The following is a 24,236-nucleotide window of genomic DNA, read 5'->3' as shown; positions in this document are numbered from 1 at the left end:
TTTTTTAAGATTTTATTTTCCCTTTTTCTCCCAAAGCCCCCTGGTACATAGTTGTGTATTTCCAGCTGTAGGTTCCCCTACTTGTGGCATGTGGGATGATGCCTCAGCATGGCCTGATGAGTGGGGCCATGTCCGCACCCAGGATTGGAACCTGTGAAACCCTGGGCCACTGAAGGGCAGCACGTGAACCCAACCACTTGGCCACAGGGCTGGCGCCTAAATTTGCATTTCTAACTCCTGCAAATCATTTGACCATGCTCTTTCCCCAGTGAGCTAGGGAAAACTAGAAGCTGTTGACAAACTTGGTTGTGTTTTCCATTTGCCTCATCCTCTACCATCCTATTGCTCATTAAGCTTAAATCTTTTTTTATGCAAATACCAATCTAAGGCTTTTGCATTTACTGATTCTTTGTCCTCAGATTTTCACATGGCTAGCTACTTGTCATTCAGGTGTCAGATGTTATTTTCTCAGGCCTTCCTTAATCACCTGATGTAAAGCAGCTCTCTTCATGTTCCTACTATCACCACACCCTGTTTAATTTCCTCCAGTATTTGAAATATATTACTACTGGGGTTTTCTTTGTCATCATCTACCTTGTGCCCATTAGAATGTAGGCCCCGTGAGGGCAGGAGACCTGCCTTTTCATTGCTATAGTTCCAGCTCCCAAGGTAGATTTCAGTATTGGGTGAGTGAATGAAGAAATGGTTGGGGAACCTCATACCGGTCAGCTAGTCCACAATGGCAGAAAGGCCTGCCCTTTACCTTTGCCAGCCTACCCATCCAGACCTCAGCCAACAACAGGGCCTAAGCTTCCTCCAGATTGAGCTGTTCTTGCTCTGTCCCATCAGTGCGTCTTGGGTCCTAACCCACCGAAACTGGTGTTTCAGGAAACTGCTCTCCCCACTCAGCCCAAGCTAGGAGGCTGGAAAGGGGCATGAGGGACTCACCCAGCCTGTGTTCCATCGGGCTGGGGGTCAGAGGACTCCATAGTGCCCTATCCCCAGGGAGTCCTGTTTCAGGACACCATGAAGGACTTTGACATCACACTGCATAAGATGGAGCTGTGCTTTAGGGCACAGGTGCAGCAGCAGATGAGAGGGCTCTGCCCCAGCTAGAGAGAAAGTAGCTGTGGGTGGAAGGGGCACCTTACAGCAACCTTGGGGCCAAGCCCAAGGGGTTGGCATATTGTACAACAGAAGGGACTTAGGTCCCTGTACCCTGGAGGGTATGTGTTACTCATTTGCTCAGGGCAGCCTCCATCTCTCTGTGCAGCCGAGATTTGATCTAACTAAGGGGGGTGGGGGGGTGGAGGGGTGGGGGGGGGCGGAAGCTCACTATAAAATAGTGGATGAGCTCTTGAAGCCCAGTGTGAGCACAAAGTTTTTTGATTTGGGTTTTTTTTGTTTTTTGGGGTTTTTTTGCTTAATCCTGTATTATAGAATTTTTCAAACATGAAAATAGAATATTGTAATGCAATGAGCCCCTGTGTACCCATCACCCAGCTTTAACATTTAACAAATGGCCAATCTTTTTTCATTATCCTGCATACTTGCCCCACATCTCCCCCCAGCTTATTTTAAAGCAAATCCCAGACATTATATTATTTCATCTGTAAGTATTCAACTTTGTATCTCAAAGAGATAAGGACCCCTTTTTAACATAGACATATATAGTCCATTACTATACCCTAAAAGTTTTAGCAATTCCTTAATATCAGCTAATACTGATAGTATTCTGATTGTTTCATAAGTGACTTTCATGGTTGATTTCTTTGAATTAGGATCCAAAGAATGTCCACGTTTTGCAACATTGCGTTGTGTTATTTCCCAGAAGTCTCTTACTCTAAAATGGTTTCCCTTCCACTTTATTCTCCTTACTGTTTGACCCATATAATTTCCTGCGTTTTGGATTTGGTTGATTTCATCCTTATGATGTCTTTTATCAAGTTCCTGCTACCCTCTATATTTCCTTTGAACTGGTAGTTAGATCTTGAGGCTTGATCAGGTTCAGTGTTTGGTAATGGATGATGCTCTGTACTTCCTATGCATCTCACCAGGAGATGAAGATGTGATGTTACGAGTGATTCAGGTATTGTCAGCCAGATCTAACCATTGCAATGTCTCTCATAAGCTTTTTTAAAAAACAAAGTAGATCTAGATCATTACCATCACCCCTGAAAATTTCCTGATTTCTCTGCCCAGTTCTCATCCCCAAAGTCAATCACTTTTCTGAAATGTCACCATAGACTAGTTTTTCCTGTTCTAGAATCTTATGTAAATGGCATCACACAGATGCCACTCTCGTGTCTGGATTCTTTCACTTATTCAGTTTTTATTGTATGAATATGCCACAGTTTATCTATTCATTTCCCTACGAAGGGTACTAATAAGTCAAAACTCCAGTATCCAAAGGTCACAGCTGGCCGGTCTTAGCTCCCATTGGCTTCTAACGCGTTCCTCTTCCCTCACTACTAACCCCTCAGCCCGCCCCACAACACCTCCCCTCCGCCGCCCCCGGGACCCCATCTCGACGCGTCTCTCCTCGTGCATCTGGGAAGCCAGGGGGTCCCAGGCTCTCAGCTACATGGGAGGAGCAGATTTGATTGACAGCCAAGATCTCCAGTGATCAGTGTCCTCCGTACTCCGAGTTGGTTTCGCCCATTTTACAAAGTTCTGAAAATCGAGCAAGTGCCCAACCCTCGCTTGAGTGAGCTAGGAGATCTGGCTGTACCCTTAAAATTAGTTTAGGGTATAATCCTTTGATCAGAAGAACACCCGCTCTGGCCAGGAACGAGACAGGAACGTTGACGCGTTTCCATCCGTCTTCAAATGTCCCTTCCAAGACGCCGTCCCCTTCCCGGTGCGCTGAGCGCTGGACCAGTGAACGGCACTTCCGGGAGGTCCAGGAAGTCGCTTCATTCTCTGGCAGGAGATGGGGTTTTCCCGTACGCCGCGAAGTCTGCGGGTGTAGACCAGATCCTGCTGAGCCGCAGAGTGGAGCAGGGAGGGGAGGGGAGGGGAGGGGCGGGGCGGGACACGGCGGCTGCAGGCGTGAGGCGAGGGCCCCCCGAGGCTGCGGCTGTCTGGCCGGGAGGTGGCCATTCATCCGAGCGTAGAGCTGAGGACCGAGGGCCCCTTCGGGGGCTCTTTGGAAGTCCGTTCGGAGGCCTGCGGGAGAGCCACCCTGCGCTGACCCTGGGCTGCCACCGGCCTTCCCGGAGCGGGGAGCGTCCGCCTTCTTCCACCCCGCGGCTCAGGGGACCGCTGCCATGGCTTTTCCCCATCGGCCGGACGCCCCGGAGCTACCTGACTTCTCCATGCTCAAGAGGCTGGCCCGAGACCAGCTCATCTATCTGCTGGAGCAGGTCAGTGCCGCCGCGCCTGGGGCCGTTGGGGCGTCAGCAGTCAGCACTCACTGGACGCACAGTTCTTGTTTGCGGAGATCCCTTGATCTTGTTCCTGGCCCTTGATGTTGTCCTAGGAGCTTCGGCGGCAGGTCCGAAATGCAGCCCTCGGGGGAAAACCAGAGGGCAATAAGAGCTGCCCGGGACCCGGCCAGAGGGCTAGTGGAAATTACTTCTTTTCATACAGGCAAGGGAAGCACCACTGGTGCCAGGCATCACTGGGGATGGAAAGGTGCTTAAGACATCTTTGTGATTGTGGATCTTACCCTCCAGTAGGAGCCGTATGAAACACAGATCACCGCACACAGGGTATCGTGTGGTAAACGAGTGATAGCTAGGGTGCCTTAAGCAGTCAGAATAAGCCAGCATTTCTTGGTAGAGTTACTTAGGAATTTTGAGGAACTGGAGCGTGAAGAATAAGCATATTTTCTTTGGAGATGACAGAGCATGTTCGAGACAGATGGATTGATAGGAGCAAAGTTGAGGAATGAGGGAAGGACAAGATGTACAGGGAAGAGCAATCAGAAGTTACACGATAGGCGTTAGGCAGCCACTGAAGATTTTTTTCCCTGTTTGTGGCATGAAGCACTACTTGAAGGTGATTCTAATAGCCATGCGTGGAGTGGGGTAAAGGGGCAAAAAGAAGTCCAGTTGGGAGACCATAGATCAGACTAAGGTAAGAAAGGCCCACACAAAATTAGTGGCAGTGGGAATGAAGGGGAGGGATGGGTTTTTAAGTCATGGTGAAAGAAGACTCGAAGACTTATTGATTGCTTGTGAAGGTTGAGAGAGAAGCAAAGCTGAGTTTGAGATTTTTGACTTCGCTTAATAGGAAAATAATGCTGTTACAATAATTGTAGTGGGTTACATGTTCAGTTATTTATTTCACGTCCATGTTCCCCACTAGATTGGAAGGTCCTTAGGGACAAGGAATATGTCTATTTTGTTTAGTACTGTGTACCCAGTGAGTACCTAGCTTAGAGTCAGGCACATAGCACATGCTTAATAAATATTTGTTGCATGAACAATGAATGGCAATGAAAAAAGAATTAGAAAGAGGAACAGGTTTGGTGGGGGGAGTTGAATAGCTTGGGTTTGGATGGGGCGAGGTTAAGATGCTGGTAGGAAGTACTGCTGTAACATCCAGCACATAGAAATGTCGAGCTGCAGCTGGGATGAAGATGGGGTCTTGGGAGAACCTCAGGGGATCTGGGACCATTTTTGTTTCTCTTTTCTGTGCCCCATGCTGGTAGCACAGTGGTTTTCACATAAAAGACACTCAACAAATGTCTGAGGAATTGAAGAGAGACGATAGTTAAGGCCACTAGTTCAAGTTAGAGTCACATGAAAAAGAGTAAATGAGACCAAGGATAGAAACTTGTAAGTGGAGTGTAGGTGAGGAAGAGCTGCCCACAAGGATGACTCAACAGGGCCAAAGTGGATTTCTGTGTAATAATATCCTCTTCAAACTAATTTCTTTTGACTTAAATCTTGTTAATGCTATTCACTGCTATTCATGCTTAAAACCTCGGAATTATCTTTGGCTTTCCTTTCCCTCCTCATACTTACTGAACCAGTTGCTGCATCCTATGGATATTTCCTTACAGCTGACTTTTTAAGTAGTGGTTATAAAATAACACACATTATAGAAAACGTAGAAGGTAAAGGAAAGTATAAAGAAAAAAATCATTTATAATCCTACCATAAGATACAAGCACTAACACTGTTAATTTCTTTCTTTCTTTCTTTTTCTTTTTTTGGTGAGGAAGATTGGCCCTGAGCTAACATCTGTTGCCTATCTTCCTCTACTTGCTTGAGGAAGATTGTTGCTGAGTTAACATCAATGCCAGTCTTCCTCTATGTTGTATGTGGGATGCAGCCACAGCATGGCTTGATGAGTGGGAGGTCCGTGCCCAGGATCCGAACCTGCAAACCCCAGGCCACTGAAGCGGAGCGTGCAAACCTAACCACTGTGCCACCTGGCCGGCCCCAACACCATTAATTTCTTTCAAGTGTGTAAAAAATTCTGTTACACATTCCATGTATCACTTAAATAAGCTATTTTTGTTCACAGCACCACCAGTTTAATCAGGTCCTCGTTTCATTGCCACAGGCTTAGGCTGCTTGGACTGCTGCATTAGCCACAGAACCTTGCCTCCAGTTTCTCAGTCTCCAGTCTGTTTTGCCCACAGTTCCCGGGTTTACCTAACTAAAATGCCCAGCCAATTGGATGCTTCAGTGCACACAAGCTTTCTGGTTTTCCTTTTTCCGTAGAAGATCAACCCCAAACTCCCTGACTTGGCATTTGGGGCCTTTCGTGCTCCATTTCCAGTCACCTGTTTCAGTCTTCTTTCCCACCATTCCCCTACAGCAAGCTTTCTCAGCCTTGGTGCTACTGACATTTTGGGCTGGATAGTTCCTTGTTGTGAGACTGTCCTGCGTGTTGTGGGTTGGTTAGCAGCTTCCCTAACCTCTGCCTACTAGATGCCAGTAACACCCCCTGCCTAAGTCGGACAACCAAGAATGTCTCCAGACCTTGCCACACATCCCCTGTGGGGCAAAGTCATCCCTAGTTGAGAACCACTGTAAGCCTTATGCGTTAGCCAAACTGAATTGCTTGTTCTGCCCTTGCCATTCAGCTTGTTCTCTTTCCCTGGCCTTTGCTGGAATGCCATCTTAATATGTCCTTGCCAACACCCCACCCATCTGTCAAGGCCTAGTTGAGAGGAAACTTTCAACGACTTCCCCCTCTCTGCCGCTCAGCGTGACCTCTACTTCCTCTGGACAGGTGAGGGAGCAGCGTCAGGAGTGGTGATGCAGGAGTCAGATGACAGGGACGTGTGGTAGGAGAGTGGGTGGGTGGGCGAGGACTGTCCTGGGCTAAGTTTTCTGCATTGAACATGGGTTAGTTTTGTAATTAGAAGAAAAATGCTGCTTAAAAGGATATTTGGCAGTTAGGTACAGGGTTGCAGGAATGCACAGTGGGGTTTGGTTGGGTTTGGTTTGGTTCAGCAGGAGCTCGGGGTTATTGGGACGCAGCGTGGAGCAGGCGGTGGAGAAGAGGAGCAGTGTGCAGAACAAGGTCATGGGCGGGTAGGAGAGTTGAGTGACAAGGACTTAACCTTAGAAAGAAGGTGAAAAATCTTTCCACTGGTACAGAAAATCAGAAGAGACAAAAAGGTGAATAGATAGAGAAATGTCGACTGTGGAGATAAGCACCACCTACGGTGCTGGGATAGGTGATGTTGAGCATCTGGAGTTTCCACCACCTGAGCACATCATGGCCTGATAGAAGGAAATCGTGACCATGTTCTCCAGGGCAGAGGCTCGACTTCTGCTGAACGAATGGCTGGAGGAGCTCTCAGCCAAGGTGGGTTGTGTGACCTATGAGTGACCCAAGATACTGTGTCTCCTTCAGCTTCCAGGAAAAAAGGACCTGTTCATTGAGGCAGATCTCATGAGCCCTTTGGATCGAATTGCCAATGTCTCCATCCTAAAGGTACCTGCCTCTTGTCCCAGGTGGACACAGGCCCCTCTTTGCTCAGGAAGCAGTTTTTCTTTTGATGAACAGTAAAAATTACTAGAGTGACCACCCTTACAGGGTGAATATAGGGGGCCTTATTTGGGCGGCCAAAGGGGGATTGATGCTGTTGCTTGTATTGTTTTTGAATTGTTTTACTTTTGGGTTTTCTGTTGACAGTTTGAGGCAGGTTCAGTGGGGTGGTTGTTGGGGAGGCAGTTTGATTCCTAGAATTAGCATAACCAGGAGCCCTTGCAGAAGTCCCCTGTCTTTCTGTCATGCTTCGTGGTTTCCCAGCACTCTTATGTCCGTTGTCTTGTTGGCTTCTCTCTGTAGCAACACGAAGTAGACAAGCTTTACAAGGTGGAGAGCAAGCCGGCCGTGAGCTCCAGTGAACAGTGAGTGTCTGGGAGAGCCGGTCCCGGCTCCAGGCTGGAGGGGTCCCGCACGTTTGCCTTTGCTCCGTCCATGGCTCAGATCTGGCACCCTGTTGACGATGTACTCACCGCCCTGCACTTTCACATCAGGCCTGCCTTGTGCTTTTGCCTTTTCGTTGGTCTCCTTTCTGCCGTTTCTCCCTCCCTTGCCCTCTTTTCTCTCTACTCCAATCTGCCATCTCTAACCAGATTGCTTAATCTTGCAAAAATATTTCATTGTGCTCTTCTCAAGAACCTTCAAGGTTTCCCATCACTTAGCAGTAGCAGTAAAGCCCAGATCGCTCATCGTCGATTCCAGGCTCTCTCCAGTGAGGCCTCACTCTGCCTTTCTGCCCGGTCTCACGTGTCCCCTCAAGCCTCTTTTGACACACGCTTCCGCGCACTTCCCACCTATGTGTGTGTGCCTCTGCCCTTCTAAGCACTCCATTCACTCTTCCTGAAATTCTCTTCTGTCCTTGCTGCCCTTGTAAAAAACTACCCAGTCTTCAGAGCCTAGCCCCACCCTCTCTGTGAAGCTCTCTGTTGCCATTCCGGTTCAGGCAGATTCTCTGCTCCTCTGGATTCCCATGGGGTTCAGTATTTGTCCTGTTCACTTGGCACACAGTCACATACTGCCTGGGGATTTGTGTTGTTTTGTTTTAATATTTCTCAAACTTGAGTAATGTACACCTTCCCTTAGAGAAAAAAATTCTCCTGGATATGTGAAGAATACATCCATAGACCCCAATTTGACAATTTTTTTTTTTTTTTTTTTTTTTTTTGCTGAGGGAGATTTGCCCTGAGCTAACATCCATGCCAATCTTCCTCTGTTTTTTAGTATGTGGGCTGCCAGCTCAGCATGGCTGCTAACAGACTGGTGTAGGTCTGTGCCTGGGAACTGACGCTGGGCCGCCAAAGTGGAGCACATTGAACTTAACCATTAGGCCACCAGGGCTGGCCTGACGTTTTTTTTTCTTTAAAAATATTATATAAGTTTATTTCTATTTACAGTATACACTTTGAGTTGATAGGTTTCATGTTCATTGTGATGGGGTGTCGCTGCTTAAATGCCTTCACAAACCTCCATGCGTTCCTCGCTCTTCAGCCACCAACCATAGACTGCAGGCTTGGGAATGGATGAAAAACACTATTTTAGATTATTACTTTCTTGTATTGTCTTTTAGCACTTGACTATTAATATACTCCATACACATGTGCATCTCATTTTGCCCAATAGACTATAAATTATTGGAGAGCAGTGGCTCCTGGGTCCACCATAGGGCCAATGAGTGCCCCCAGCTCACTGCAGTTACCTGTTGTACCGAGGGAGTCTGCTGTGGTCAGCGTGTGGTAGGCTAAGAGAGCTGGCATAGCTTTGGCTAGGATGCGAACAGTAGGCCTGTCAACAGGGGCAAATGGAGAAAAAGTTAGTGTTGTTTCAGTTTCTTCTAAGCTGCTATCACCAACTTCATGATTTTTCTTCAGAGTTGTTTTTTCCCCCTTCTCTCCCGTAGATTGTGTTTCTTGGTCAGACCACGCATCAAGAATATGCGATACATTGCCAGTGAGTATGCTGCGGTGCTGCGTGTAACTAAGACCTGGGAAAGGGAGGGCAAGGTCAAGGGCCTTGGCCCTAAGGACCCGTTAACAAGAAAAGAGTTGTTGGAGTTGCCATACCACTCCTAGGGGATATCTCCTTCCCAGCTTCTGGTCTAACAGATGGCCCGGGGCTTTCTGGGCTGCATTCCTTCTGTCTGTAGATCTCGTCAATGCTGACAAATTGGCTGGCCGAACTCGAAAATACAAAGTGATCTTCAGCCCTCAGAAGGTGAGTTTGGATCCTGGTGGGATAAGGTAGAATGGGATTGAGGACTAGGAAAGGGTAAGGAGTCAGCGTTTATATCTCCCTCTAACAAATTATATCTAACTGAACAAAATGCCTGTCACTGTCTTTTCACTAATGCAGCCCTGATTGTTTAGCAGAGGGTCTCGCCTCAAACTGTCCCAGATAAAGACTGTAGAATCGTGAGAGGCAGCCTCGACATAGATTTCTTTAAATGGAAAGGTTCTCACACTTCTGAAGTAGAATCTGCTCTGTATCCCTTCTAACACTAATTGCTACACAGTAATGGCGCAGGATATTATGGCTTTTCAGTGACCGTCTCCCTATATCTCTTTAATAATAAACACAATAAGTCATCACCTCCCCGGCTCATACCAGCATACTTCGAAAAGCCTTTTCTTGCACAGAAGAGGAACCGTAGAGCCCATTTTACTCGACCTCAGCTTTGAGCAGACAAGGGAGTTGAATCTCACAGTCACACGGTGAGTGAGCCTAGCCAGGCCAGGTCTCCTCCGTGTCTGCCTCAATAATTGCGGGAAGTACTTGGTGATCTGTTATAGTATCCGCTTCTTGATTCCATCAGGCTCCTCTCTCACCTCCGCATCAGTGAGGTGTGTCGTAGGTGCGTCCTCAATCTCATTGATTGGAAGAATGACACACCAGGCCTCGACATTGCCAGCTGCAGGCCTGTCAAGCTGTACCAAGGAGTGTGTGCCACACTTAGAGCAGGCAGGAATTAAAATCGAAAGGACAGGGGTTTATTCTTTCTTAATTTTTCTAAGAAAATCCTAGAGAAAATAGAAGCACTAGCTAAAACTAAAGACGCTGATGTCAAACTGTCTGGATGTGAATCCTTGCTTTAGCACTTGTTACCTGTGTGATCTCGGTAAGTTACTTGACTGCTCTGTGTCTCAACTTTCTAATCTGTAAAATGGAGTCGATAATAGTATTTATCTCTTTTAATTTAAATGAGATAACTTTCAGTCTCTTTTAAGAAATCTAGTGGAGGGGCCAGCCTGGTGGCACAGCAGTTAAGTTCACACGTTCCTCTTTGGTGGCCCAGGATTCGCTGGTTCGGATCCTGGGTGCGGACCTATGCACTGTTTGTCAAGCCATGCTGTGGCAGGCGTCCCACATATAAAGTAGAGGAAGATGTGCACGAATGTTAGCGCAGGGCCAGTCTTCCTCAGCAAAAAGAGGAGGATTGGCAGCAGATGTTAGCTCAGGGCTAATCTTCCTCAAAAAAAAAAAAACAAAAAAGAAATCTAGTGGAATCATAGGCTAAAATTGTTTTCTCATCATGTAAAAGGAATAAGGGGAAGGAGCCAGGGACCTTCCTTTGAAGATCGTTTGAAGATTGATAGCACAGTCTTATAGCTATTTATCCTTTTTAGGAATACAAAGATGTCAAGTCTAAGATTATTACTAGGACAAGAAATTATTGAGTAAGACAATCAATCAGAATTATAGGTTACTTTTATTTTTTATTCAAGTATTATTGACATACAATATCCTATTCATTTCAGTAAAGGTTACTTTTGAGTGTTACTAAAGGAGCTATGGCAAGAATTTTTAGTTTTTAGAGGCTCTAGTCTTTTCTTCAAGATACGCTTTCAAGGACAGATTTGTTTAAACAGGGATTAGAACAAGTTGGTAACAGTTTCAAATAATCCTACAAGCCTCCATATTACACACAAAACCAAAATTGTTACTTTTATGAATTTTCTTGATATAACACCCCATCTAATAAAATTCTTTGGCCTATTTCATGTCATAGGAAGCTCTCTCCCTTGGTAGCCGTAGGGAAGGGAAAATCACTCTCTCTGCCTGAGACTCTTTGTTGACTGTGAAGATGGGCAGTTTTTAAACTGGACTCCAGAATTCCGTTAGTTGGCATTAAAGTTAAAAGTAGGCCTATACTAGGGGCCGGCACATGGCTGAGTGGTTAAGTTCATGCACTCTGCTTCAGCAGCCCAGGGTTCGCCAGCTCAGATCCTGGGCGCAAACCCACACACTGCTTATCAAGCCATGCTGTGGCAGCGTCCCACATAGAAGAACTAGAATGACCTACAACCAGGATATACAACTATGTGCTGGGACTTTGGGGAGAAAAAAAAACAAAAGAGGAAGATTGGCAACAGATGTTAGCCCAGGGCCAATCTTCTTCACCAAAAAGTGTACCTTAAAAAAAAGTAGGCCTATAGATTTCAGTTTCACTGGCAGAAATGAGTGAGGGATAAATCGGACTCTTCTGTGTAATAGTGAAATAAGGAACATATAGCATTTATGAGGATTAAGACACTTAATCCTTGTAAAACACTAAGAACGATGCCTAGTGCATGTTAAATGCTTAATGTACATCCACTGTTATTGTCGTCATCATTATCCAATGGGATGCCCTCAGCTTTCTTCCTCATTACCTCCTCTCCCCTCTTGTCTTGGAGGAGGAAGAGACGTGACCTTGTCCCATCTAAGATCAGCCAGTTCACCCTTGTTCTTGGCACCGTCCTTGTATTCCTTCTCTACTCTTGCTTCGTCGGGTAGACTTTCTCTTGTCTCCAACCATGTCCCTCCCTTCTAAACCGTTCTCCCCCTTTCTTCTCTCTGTCAGGGCTCCCTTCTTTCATGGCCAGACTTCTGTGAAGAATTATCTGCTGCCGCTGCTTCTGCTTCCTCACCTCCACCTTCATCATCTTTTAATCTGGTCCCCTAACACTTCTCTTGTCAAATCCAAGAATGTCTGTTTCATGCTCGTCCTGCTTTACTTCTCTGGCATTTGACACGTTGTTCATTCTTCTTTGAATCTCTGACCTTCCCTCCCTTTAGAGCTGCTGTTTTCTCCTGTTCCTTCCTCTCTCTATTATTTCTCAGTCTTCTCTGCCAGCTCTCACACTGTGCATCCCTTTAATTTTGGGGATCCCTAGAGTCCTGTCCTTAGCTCTCTTCTCCCTTTGTGTTCTTTTCTCTTGGACAAACCAACCACTTTAAATACAACACATGTGCCACTGACCCCCAAGGTTGTGTCTCCAGACCTCCCTCAGTGTCTCCAGAGGTCCCATGGACATGTCCTAACCAGGACGCCCTCTCCACACCACTGCTTTCCACCTCCCGCCTGCTCCTCCTCCACTGTTTCTATAGCATTGTCAGGCTGTTCCTGCCATCTCTGCCTGTGGGACTCAGCCCTCGGTGACAGCTGAATACCTTCTCCTTTGTAAAGCTTTCCCACTCCCTCAGGGAGAAAAAAGCAATTGACTTAATACATAAATAAAATGGATGAAAGGGAAACAAAGGGATTCCAGTGGGAACTGAGTTCTCTTGTTTTTGTCGCTGGGTTCAATAAGTGTTGTCCTCTTCCGTGAGTATAGAGAAACGCCAGAGAAATAGAAGGAATGGAGAAGAGGGTGGCTACTCATGAGCTTCCTTTTCTCTTTCAGTTTTATGCGTGTGAGATGGTGCTTGAGGAAGAAGGAATCTATGGAGGTGAGAGGAGGTGAATGTGTGTTGGAAGGGGGAGAACATATAGAAGAAGGATAGAATTGTTGCTCCCCTGCCCCCTCTCCTCCTTTGCCTTGTCTCAGACCTGCTGGCCTAGTGGGAGGACAGGTTCCTGAGAAGGGCATGGGAGTAGGACCCCACTTAGAGCACTAGTGGGGTAGGGTGAAGGGGACGCCAGGCTTAGAGCTGGAATTCACCAACTGCTCTAGTCTGACCTTCCAAGACACCAACACGGACAAACCACCTTCCCTCCCCTGTGTATTCCTCACTCCGTTCACCGTGCAGCACAAACCTGATCATGGCTCCCCCTGCCGAAAATCCTGCAGTGGCTCAATCTGAAGCCCAGAAACCTCAGCATGGCCTCTTGCGCCTCCTGCAGTCTGGCCCCTTAGCTTCATCATGTGCTACTCCTTCCTCCTAACTCACTACCTTCCAGCCTGCGTGACCTTGCACATGCTTTTCCTGCTGTGTAGAATATCCTCTACCCTACAAATCTTTGTCTACCCAAATCTTACTCAAATTCTAAGCCGAAGTGTCACTTGTTTAGGGAAGTTGTTCCTGTACCCCTGGTTGAGGTTGATCCCTGAAATATTTGTGCTCATGGACGGCTGTTTGACTTCTTTGGAGCACAACTATAATTGAATTTGTCTCCCACTAGATTGTAAGCTCCGGAAGGTTGGGAGTGTGTCCATTTTGTTCACCACCATCACCTAATGCTTCCCCTAGTGCCTGCCAGTGTGCAGCTTCCGTCAGTGTTTATGTAACAATGAAGGTTCATTTCCTGGGCATTTTTGGTCGGCGCTCTGATGGAAAAACACCCCTTATCACACTGTATTACAGGTTGTAGTTCAGGTCTCCTTTTGTTGCCAGACTGAGCTCCTCCAGGCACAAACTGTGTCTTCATTGAGTGTCCCATGCTTAGCGCGGTACCTGGCATGTGGCAGGCACTTGGAGCTTTTTGCATGACTGTGGTGGACCTTCCCTCTTAATGTGGAAGCAGTCTCTGCAGGGAGGCTGATGCTCTCTGTCCCCACAGATGTGAGCTGTGACGAATGGGCCTTCTCTTTGCTGCCTCTTGATGTGGATCTGCTGAGCATGGAACTACCAGAATTTTTCAGGGACTACTTCCTGGTAAATGCGGGGTCCTTAGGTCTTGGCATCAGTGGGTGGGGATGCACTTGGAGTCCAGTGGGCTAGACATGTAGATGTAACCTTCATCCAACTTAAATAATTTATTATGAGTGATAGTGATTTAGAGACTGAGTGCTACTGATTGATGTCCATGGACTTCCTTTGGGGCCAATCAAAATGAACTCTTTCAAGCACTCCCCAGACCCTGCCTTCCTCCTCCAGGGCTTCTAGGGCTCAGCACTTTCTAGATGGGTTGATTAGGTTGATCCGTATCTTTGTGGCCCATGTGGTCCCCGCAGGAAGGAGATCAGCGTTGGATCAACACGGTGGCACAGGCCTTGCATCTTCTCAGCACTCTCTATGGACCCTTTCCGAACTGCTATGGGATTGGCAGATGTGCCAAGGTGAGCACGAGCAGTGCTGTTGTCCCGCTAGCCCCTCTTTCACCTGTTCTCACCCCACCAAGGCTTGTCCACGGGCATCTGTGATATGAGGTATATTCTCTACTTTGCTTTTATTGCCCCAGAATAGTTCCTCAGAGAGGAGGATTTGTGCAGCTAACAGAAAGGCAAGAGCCAGGGCCTCCTGGGTAGCGTTCCTGAACCTCTTTTGATCTCTGGGTACGGAGATGCTCCTTCACTGGTATGGGGGGGCAGGGAGGGATAGCAACAGACAGGAGTAGAATAGGCAGTAATTGTTACTAATTAGCTCCCCTTGTGGGGTCAAGGAGAAGTGTCACATGGAAAGGGGTTGGCTTCTGTAGGTGTGGGGCTGCAGTAGGGACCTGGACATGAGACTGAGAATGTCTTGGGTCCTGGCAGATGTCATATGAATTGTGGAGGAAACTGGAGGATGAGGAGGATGGTGAAACCAAGGGCCGAAGGCCAGAAATTGGACATATCTTTTTGCTGGATAGAGGTAAATTATGCTCTGCACTCCCTTCATCTTTGGACCCTAGAAGACATGGGAATATGGAAAATGGGGTGGCACAGTTAGGATCCTCAAGTTGGGGCTGTGAATGCCGGCGTTATTTGGAGCATGGGCCTTGGACCCTTTAGAAGGCCTTTGAACTGATACTGAGCAAATTGGGTAGAAGGCTGCATCGGGGAGGACCCTCATGGTCGGGGATCTTGGTTTCAGACATGGACTTTGTGACGGCACTTTGCTCCCAGGTGGTTTACGAGGGCCTGGTGGATGACACCTTTCGCATCAAGTGTGGTAAGTGGCATCTTGCAAGATGGAGGTGGTCATCAGCCCCTGGGCCTCCCGCAGTGGGCCCCTGCTTGTGGGAGAGACCCAGACTCTGAGCAACCTCCTGGCTTCCAAATAGTTTAGGGGACCTTTAATGGCAGTTCAGGAGAGTGTTGGAGAAGGAAGGCCTCATTGGAGATCCTCATAGCTGTCCCCTCTGCTCTCAAAGGGAGTGTCGACTTTGGCCCAGAAGTCACATCTTCTGACAAGAGCCTGAAGGTGCTACTCAATGCTGAGGACAAGGTGAGGGTGTGGGTGCTGGCAGTGGATTTCCCCAGGGCCACTGCTCCCGTGAGGCTGGGAGGGGAGGCTGAGTCCACAGGAGAGAGGGATGCCGGTGGGTGAAGAGCGCGTCCCAGAGCACGCGGCAGGGATTTGACGTAGACTTATCAGTACCCGCTCAGCGTTCTTTGTACTTTTGTTAGAATGGCCGAGCGCTCCTCCTGTGCTGTCGTTACACTGGTGAGGCAGGAAGGTACAAGTTACAGTTCTGTGTAGTAAGTTGTTCCTGTCTTATTCCCCTCACAGGTGTTTAATGAGATTCGTAACGAGCACTTCTCCAATGTCTTCGGCTTTTTGAGCCAGAAGGCCCGGAACTTGCAGGCCCAGTATGATGTGAGGCTCCAAGCCTGGGCTCCTCTGTTTTGTTTCCTCAGTGGCTTCCCAAGGCTGCTGCCCTTTGACTCCCCTTCTGTTCTACAGCAGGCCCCCTGTCTTTTCTCTTGGATGGGTGGCAACTGAGGGAGTGTAGTGGTTTCTCCTGTCTGAGGGCAGGGAGAGGCTGACGTTGTGGGGACTTCCCCACAGCGCCGGAGGGGCATGGACATCAAACAGATGAAGAACTTCGTGTCCCAGGAGCTCAAGGGACTGAAACAGGAGCACCGCCTGCTGAGTCTCCGTAAGTTTCAGCTTAGGGGAGGGTGAGGGGAAAGCCACAGAGGAGCATTGCCTCCTGAGAGGAGATCCCTGTTCATCTGCCAAATGATGATCTTATTTGGTCTAAAATGGGAAGAAGAGCTTCTGTGTTTTGCTTTCAGAGGTTTTTATGCTTCTGAATGATGAAAGGATATCCTTCTAGAACCAGGAATATGTCAGCTCCCTTTTCACCCTGTCTGCAGATATTGGGGCCTGTGAATCCATCATGAAGAAGAAAACCAAGCAGGACTTCCAGGAGCTCATCAAGACCGAGCACGGTACTGCAGCAGCCTTGCTCCGTTACTTCTTGTGCTTCTGCTTCCCTGCCCCCCGGCCCCCTCCCATCCTGAACAGATGCTCTCTGGCTCTTTCCAGCTGAGGCTGGCTGTGTGGAATGCTGGTTCCTGCCAGAAGTCCTGGGGTTCCCTTAACCCACCCTAAGGATGGAGAAAGAGATGGGGAGACAGACGCCTATTAGCATAGATGGCAACAGCTGAGCTGCTGCCCAGTAACAGACTGTCCTCTGATTACTCACAGCACTGCTGGAGGGCTTCAACATCCGGGAGAGCACCAGCTACATTGAAGAGCACATAGACCGGCAGGTGAGCAGGAGAGCGGGGTGTTGGGAAGGTGTTTAGAGGTGGGGCCGGCCTCCAGCAGGAGGAAGGGAAGAGAAGAATGTGCGTTATGAAACTCGAATTCTCCTTGGCTTTTTCTTCCTGTGCAGGTGTCACCTATAGAAAGCCTTCGCCTCATGTGCCTTTTGTCCATCACTGAGAATGGTGAGTCTCAGGATCAGAGATTCAGACTGAAGCCTCTCCCTCAGGGATAGAAGTCATTTTGAAAGGCAGACATAAATATCTTAGCAGACAGAACGTTTCCCTGTAATTTTGTGAATTCTTTCCCCTGTAAAATAAAGGAGTTTTTTGGCGGACAAAATATCCCCAGGTCGTGGGGTAATTTACTGTCCCAGCCCTAAGCAGGAGCACATCCAGGCACCCCAAACAGGGCCTGCCACATCTTAGGACTGCAGAGGGGTAAGCTGAGTGGCCTTTCTCTCATCATTCTATCTGGCTTCCTACTGTCAACAAGATTTCATAATAAAGATAGAGTCCAGGAAAATGGGACTGCTAACCAATTTCATAACCATTTTTTAAAATTTATTTTCTTTTCCCCCAAAGATTTTATTTTTCCTTTTTCTCCCCAAAGTCCCCCAGTACATACTTGTACATTTTTAGTTGTGGGTCCTTCTAGTTGTGGCATGTGGGATGCCGCCTCAGCATGGCTTGATGAGTGGTGCTGTGTCTGCACCCAGGACCTGAACCAGGGAAGCCGTGGGCTGTGGAAGCGGAGCACAAGAACTTAACCACTGGGCCATGGGGCCAGCCCTGCATAAACGTTTTAAAAACCCAGATTCTGCAACCTTTTATGGGAACTTGTTTTTACTGTTGAAGTCTTGCAGTTGGTGAATATTCTTTAAGGTTGCTTTCTACCCAGAGAAGTAGTTTGCTTATTCTAAATCTCCTTTATTGTAGTTGGAAGCCCATTTCTTCTTACCTCTGTGGAGAAAAACATCCCAGACTGCACTTTTGGAACTCATATGAACACTATTTCTATTCCTCAAGAGCCATAAAGCAGTTCCCAGTAGACCCGGCACATAGGCAGGAAGAAAGGCACAGGAAGTCCCTTCTCCTCCTCCTGCTGCGTGCCACCCCAGCCCCACTGCAGATCAGCAGTCGTTGCAGGGTCCCTTCCTCAGCACCCTTGTGGTTCAGGGCTCTTCCTTGGAACTTGCAGAACCAGGCTTTCCCTTTCCATAGGCAAGCTTGAATTTAGGAGTCAGTCCAGAGTCAACTGTGTAGGAGGCAGGGTTAACATCATTTACTGAATCCTTCCATCTCATTAAGGTTTTGTTGGAGGGAGAAGAGGGTTGGTTGGTTTGGCCATTTTAGGACACCACAACTGGCTCGTCAACCAGTTCCCATGAACCTATATCTTCCTTACCCTCAGGATTGATCCCTAAGGATTACCGATCCCTGAAAACTCAGTACCTGCAGGTAAGGCCAGGAGAGTGTATTCTTGAAGGATCTTGGTAGAGGGAGGTCACTGGACATTTTTGAAAGAGGGAAGGGAAGAAACGGCCCCTTTCCTGTCCCCGTCATCATCCTGTTCCCATCTGGTCTCCCTCTTAGAGGTCCGAGGGAGAGTCAGCTTTCAGCATTGCAGAGACCCTTCCCACAGCCCTATTTCACTCTGCTCCCCTCCCATGTGGGTGGCCGGTGCTGAGAAAGTTTGAACAATTTAGATGTTGGACCCAGATGGTGACCCTGGGACTCTCCCTCACTTTAGCTCCTTGCGAGGCAGTGATACAGCTTTCCTTCCAGGTCCTTCCTCATCTGTGAAGCCTTCCCCACCATCCTCATGTCAGTAGCTTTCTCTGTTCTGTAGTAGTTTCGTACTGCTTTTATTCTTTGTTTGGTGTTTGGTTATTTCTGACATGAAAGTCCTTCACACAGACAGTGTGAGCTCTTTGGGCGCAGACTGCATAATCCCCCTCTCCCTCCCTCTCTGTTACTTCACAGTGCAGGATCCTTGGGGGGCACTCAGTTAATAGCCAAATTGCCTTTTCTTCAGAGCTACGGCCCTGAGCACCTGCTGACCTTCTCCAACCTGCGGCGCGCTGGGCTCCTGACAGAGCAGGCCCCGGGGGACACCCTCACAGCTGTAGAGAGCAAAGTGAGCAAGCTGGTGACGGACAAGGCTGCAGGTGAGCAGGGAGCACAGGTAACCCCTCCCCTCCTCGGCTGTTGTTCCCGCTTCTCTCAACAGGCAGAGCACCCTGGGGGAGAGAGAGAGAGCTGGGAAGGAGAATGGGGTTCCTTCCTGTTACTACCCTTACTACTGCTACTCCGGCTAGTAAGAGCAGTTTCCATTTACTGAACACTTAAGCATGTGCTAGCCCTTTAGATACAGTTTTTCTCTTAATCCTCGCAAAGGTAAGTTTTATTATCTCCATTTTACAGATGAGGAAACTGAGGCTTAGAGGGTTAGTGACTTGTTCAAGGTCCCTCAGTTAGTAAGTTAGAATTGAACCTAGGTCACATGGACTCCAGAGCCCACACACTTAACCAGTAAACGAGGGTCATCCTGTAGATCACATTTTGTGAATAGTTGGTACCCTGAAGGCGGGGAAGACTTGGGGTGGGTAGAAGGGTGGTGAATGTCTTGATCAGTTCCAGGGAATTGTAGGTGAACAGCTTTGCGGGGGGTCTTCAGATGTGATAGGTCCTGCTATTTGAGAAGAGGCGGTCCTGTCATTTCATGAATGGTGTCGCCTCTGGCAGTGTCATGAATCCCTAGACCTTAGATGAAACCTAGCACAGATTTCTTCCCCAGGAAAGATTACTGATGCTTTCAGTTCTCTGGCCAAGAGGAGCAATTTTCGTGCCATCAGCAAGAAGCTGAATTTGGTATGTGGAACCGAGATGGCTAGGGGAGGCAGCGGGTTCAGCCCTTTGTGGAGCACTTTGAATCCACAAAACCTTTTTGTCGTTTTTTTTTTATAAAGATCCTTTCATTTGGTAGCGTTATAGCATGAGCTTAATTTAATAATGAGATGACACAAAGACTCATTCATTTAATAAACATGTTACAAGCACTTACCAATGCCAGAGAGTAGGCTGAGTGCTGCTTCAGTGACATACGTGTCCCGTGTCGCTGAGGGGCCAGCCAAGGGCCACCCTTCCCTCCAGCCCTTCAATAGGGAGCATGGGGACTCATTCAAGAGAGTTGGCGGGTACTGAACAGAAGCCTTCATCTTTGGTTCTGGAGTCGTTTTTTTTCAGGGCTCTTGCTAGTTCTCCCTTCAGTTGAAATAAGAAATGTTCTTTGGGATATAGAGTAAAGCACAGGAGAGATGAGTTGTTACTTGCCTCATGTAGGCCCCTTTGCCCTCTAGATCCCACGTGTGGATGGCGAGTATGATCTGAAAGTGCCGCGGGACATGGCATATGTCTTCAGTGGTGCTTACGTGCCCCTTAGCTGCCGAATCATTGAGCAGGTGAGAACAGGTGACTCCCATCGCTCCCATTCTTACATCACTCTCTCTGCTTTCTCTTGGTCCCTGGCCTATCCCAATTTTTAACTACCCTAGTAACTAGCAAGAAACGTGACAGCCTGGCTGCTGCGACCTCCCTTTCCTAAGCCGGATACAGTCTTAGACTTGAAACCAGTGCTTTCGCCTTCCCAGGTGCTGGAGCGGCGAAGCTGGCAGGGTCTGGACGAAGTGGTGCGGCTGCTCAACTGCAGTGAGCTGGCATTCACAGGTGCGTGGCATTGACAGGTGGGGGCACGGTGGAACGACAGGAGGGCTGGGTGCATCGCCCAGTACTCCCATGCCAGTGAAGAGCTGAGTCTGGTCTCGTCTTCGCAGACATGACCAAGGAAGACAAGGCCTCCAGCGAGTCCCTGCGCCTCATCTTGGTGGTGTTCTTAGGTGGCTGCACGTTCTCTGAGATCTCAGCCCTCCGGTTCCTGGGTAGAGAAAAAGGTAAGAGAGAGCAGAAAGCTGAGAACAGGCCTCATGGGATCCAGGGGACACAGGCCAGCACTCACGAAGGCTTCTCTGCTGGCCTCTGGGTACCACTGGCTGTAGTCTTGCTGTGAGCTGAATAGCAGGGAGCCCAGTTTCACCAAGCTTGTCAAGTCGTTGTGCCCAACAGCATGGTATGGCTACATGTATGTCTGTAAACTGGTGCTCTGATCCAGCCAGGGCTGTGGGACTGGAGGGGCTTGATATGCTAGTGTTGGGGGCCTGTGATCTACTCTTAGTCACGTACGCTGGTGCTTTTGACTCCTTAGGGTACCGGTTCATTTTTCTGACGACAGCAGTCACAAACAGCGCTCGCCTTATGGAGGCCATGAGTGAGGTGAAAGCCTGAAGGTTTCCCTGCCAATGTTGAAGTCTTCCCAGGACACGTTCCCCAGTGGGATGCAGGAGTCTGGCTCCCAGCTGCTAACAAAGTCTCTGCCAGCTACTCTACTAAGAGCTGGGCAGCACGGAACTTATTTGGGACTTAGAGAACATATCTGAGGAGAGTTCACTTGCTGCCCCCAGGATATTTCTCTTTTTTGTTTATGAAGGACAGCCCATGCTGATAAGACAAGGAAGAAGAGGCATCTTTTGCTAAATCCTGTTTGAGTATCATTGTAAATAAAGCCTCTACTCTCAAATGTGGGATGTTTACTTCTGGACGCGCACGTCCAGCTTTGAAGCACAGGGGCTTTACACAGGTCTCCGTGTGTGCTGTGGCCTGCACTCTGGTGGCTCTGCGCCTGGTCTGGTTCCTCCTTGAAACCTGCCCTGTACCAGAGATTCCCCAGCCATAAAAGGAGGGGATGGATTAGGTAGAGGATCAGTGAGCACCCTTCCAATTCTAAAATTCTTGACTCATTCTACTTTAGAAAAATGAGTTTTATTGTTTTAACTTAAGGAGACACATTAATTTTAAGCGTTTGTTTCTTATTGCAGAGTGAAAGACCGTCCCCACTGTTAGGGCAATTTCAGGCATCAGCAAACGGTGCTCTTGTAAGGGTCACCAGTGCCCCCCTAATTGCTGATGCTAGTGGCCTCTCTCTCTTGCTTTACCTTTTAAAAATTGTGAACTATAACCACATCTACTAGTGGTCTCTTTTCAGTCTTCTTCTAACTTCATCTCACTGATAACCACCTTTCCTTCTTGAAATTCTCGTATTCAGCTACCATGACACTTTTTTTTGTCCTCCTACAGGATCCTAGGTTGTACTTCTGTCCCCTGTGATTACTCCTCTCTGCCTCTCCACATTTGTTGACACCTCCCCTCTCTCTGTCCTTGTCATCTACTTCCAGATCCCAAGCTTTTGTCTCACTGCCGAGCTTCACACTAGCATTTCCAACCTGGGTGTTCCACAGGCACTTCAGACTCCACGTCTAAAATAAACTCTCAACTCAAACCTCCTGTCCCCACTTTGAATCCCTAAACCTACTCCTCTTCCTTTATTCCCTTAATTGACATTCTCATCATCTACTCAAGTTTTGTTCTTGCAAGAAATTATATCCTTGACCTCAGGTTTTTTCTTTTTATGCCCCACGTTCAGCTGGTCCCCCTACCCATTATTTCTAAATGCTTCTGGTTCATCCTCTCCTCACCATCCCCATGGCAGAGGTACTTACCGGTTTTTGCAATACTGACCCTCCCAGTTGCTCTGCCTCCCATCTCTTCCTCAATCCACAGTGCTGAGAGTTATCAAAAGAAAGATCCAAACCTTTGTTGTCTGATCATCAAGAGTATTCTTTCCATAGAAGAATGATAATGCTGTATCAGTGCATATTCCAAAGAAAATGCATACTTCAAGTATCTAGCTAGAATTTTGACAGTGCTATGTCAAGCTAGAGTGTAAGATCAAAGACACTACTGACAGGGCTCTCAGTTTGTATTAAGAATATGTGGCAGTCAGAAAAAGATTCTATGGCCAAGTGAATAAACGGTGGCAATGCATTGCATTTACATTCTAGAACAACGCTGTCCAATAGAAATACAACATGACCCTGTAAAAGGGTCATATACACACATTACGCAGTGTTTGACATGCTGAGTACCTGCTCTGAATGGTTATCTTCCAATGATGCTATGACTGTGTCAGCTTCAGAACTACAGCGTAAAGGACACGAGAGCAAAATTGTTTTATCTCTGGATACTTGCAATGCTGGCCCTGGGGACATGTGTGAAGATCACAAATGTCTGAAGCTTTCTGAAAAACTCTCAAGTTAATCAACAAAGAATGCAATTCAATTTAAAAAGTGGTGCCTGCGGTCCACCATATTAGTGGTGGAAATGTTTGGCACACTGCTGACAAGCTAGAGGATGCTGCAAGCACAATGAAGTTCTTCTAAAAATGGAAAAAAACATGGTCCTGAAGGTGAAGCAAACAAGCATCCTTCACTTTTTCTTCATGGAAAAGACAAGAGAATTCACCGAAGTTACAGGTGGCCAATACAACTGCGGAAAATGTGCTATTTCAGTTGTAATCAAGCAAGTGCGAATCAAACACGGAAATGCCACTTTTTGCATGTGAAACTAGCAAAGGGGTTTAAAAGGCCAGTAGTCTTCTGCCTGCTGAGGGTAAGAGGGGGTTCTCTTCAGTGGGGTTCTTGGTGGGGAAAGCCCCTGGAAAAGGAGCATTCAGTAAGTGCACTTCTAGGAATCAACTATAGGAAAATAATGCAAGACCCAAAGATTTATGTATGAAGACATTTATTTGTAAAAATTACGATCTATATCTGCATCAATAGCAAAATAGTTGCATTATTGAGATATCTACACACTCAGGACATTACGCAACCATGAATCACTGAAAAAAAAGTATATAAGCATTTAGAGATGTAGAATATGTTCGGTGAAAAAAGGGTACAAAATTATTTTGATGTCGATTTTGAATTCTAAACTTTTAGGGGCTAGCGGGGGTGTAGTGGTTAAGTTTGGGCACTCCCTTCTGTGGCCCAGGATTTATGGGTTCAGATCCCCAGTGTGGACCGAGGCCCCGCTCATAAGGGCAAGCTGTGGCAGCGTGTCCCATATCCAAAATAGAGGACGGGTACAGATGTTAGCTCGGCAACAATCTTCTTCACACACACACGCACAAATTTTCATATAACAATTACATAAACCCATGTAATTTACAGGAAAACCACGCCCAGGTGATCTCCATTTATTTACCAACCGTGCCCCTCGGGCAAGTCACTCAAGCATTTTTGAGAGAGGTCTCTCCTCTGTAAAATGGCGCTAATACTCGGCTAACAGGATTGTGGTCGAGATTAAATGGGATCACTGTCCGGAAAGGCACCAGGCCGCAAGCAGGGTTCCGTTCCTTCCCTTCCCCTGGAGGGGATGGTCTCCTACATCTGGGAAGACAGCCACGAAGATCAGTCCCAGGCTCGCGACCTGATGAGCGAGGAGACAAGTTAAGGCGCCAGGCTTTCCTACTAAGCCCGCGCCTGCCGCCCGGGGCTGCGGCAGCGACGCGGCTTTCGCGCCGGGGAGGTCGGGCAGTCCCGGACGGCGGCGAGCGCTTCGAACCAAGTCGCGCCCAGGCGGGGCGGGGCGGGGTAACGTCCCTCCGGGCTGCAGGAAAGAGCCGCCCAACAGCATCGCTCGGGCGCGGCCCGGCGCACGCACAGACGGCGCCCACAGCCCCCGCCCGCGCACGAGCCCCGCCCCGCCCCC

The 24,236-nt window shown here is 47.9% G+C and overlaps 1 protein-coding gene across 1 annotated transcript; it reads left to right on the top strand.

Annotated features, from left to right (window-relative positions):
- The first annotated feature begins 2,864 nt into the window (after nt 1–2,864).
- On the top strand, nt 2,865–21,207 carry VPS33B (VPS33B late endosome and lysosome associated). Its single transcript, XM_014842589.3, has 23 exons — nt 2,865–3,365; nt 6,823–6,903; nt 7,261–7,322; nt 8,855–8,904; nt 9,101–9,168; nt 12,618–12,663; nt 13,715–13,809; nt 14,109–14,213; nt 14,631–14,727; nt 14,950–15,027; nt 15,230–15,303; nt 15,589–15,675; nt 15,868–15,958; nt 16,179–16,253; nt 16,513–16,577; nt 16,703–16,757; nt 17,986–18,032; nt 18,610–18,742; nt 19,372–19,445; nt 19,934–20,035; nt 20,225–20,300; nt 20,408–20,524; nt 20,836–21,207. Exons 1-23 carry the CDS (start codon nt 3,270–3,272, stop codon nt 20,913–20,915), a joined length of 1,854 nt encoding a protein of 617 aa, XP_014698075.1. The 5' UTR covers nt 2,865–3,269; the 3' UTR covers nt 20,916–21,207.
- Nucleotides 21,208–24,236: the final 3,029 nt, after the last annotated feature.

The sequence above is a fragment of the Equus asinus genome, chromosome 2 (assembly GCF_041296235.1).
Source record: "Equus asinus isolate D_3611 breed Donkey chromosome 2, EquAss-T2T_v2, whole genome shotgun sequence".
Lineage (NCBI taxonomy): Eukaryota > Metazoa > Chordata > Mammalia > Perissodactyla > Equidae > Equus > Equus asinus.
Note: the sequence above shows the minus strand (reverse complement) of the source record. Positions and strands in the feature narration are given on the sequence as shown.

What these genes read in the sequence shown, in the direction of transcription:
- VPS33B (XM_014842589.3), top strand. Translation starts at nt 3,270, where the DNA reads ATGGCTTTTCCCCATCGGCCGGACGCCCCGGAGCTACCTGACTTCTCC. An exon ending in GGAAGAAGGAATCTATGGAG is followed by an intron (nt 12,664 to 13,714) that starts GTGAGAGGAGGT and finishes CTGTCCCCACAG; the next exon opens with ATGTGAGCTGTGACGAATGG. An exon ending in TATCTTTTTGCTGGATAGAG is followed by an intron (nt 14,728 to 14,949) that starts GTAAATTATGCT and finishes TCTTGGTTTCAG; the next exon opens with ACATGGACTTTGTGACGGCA.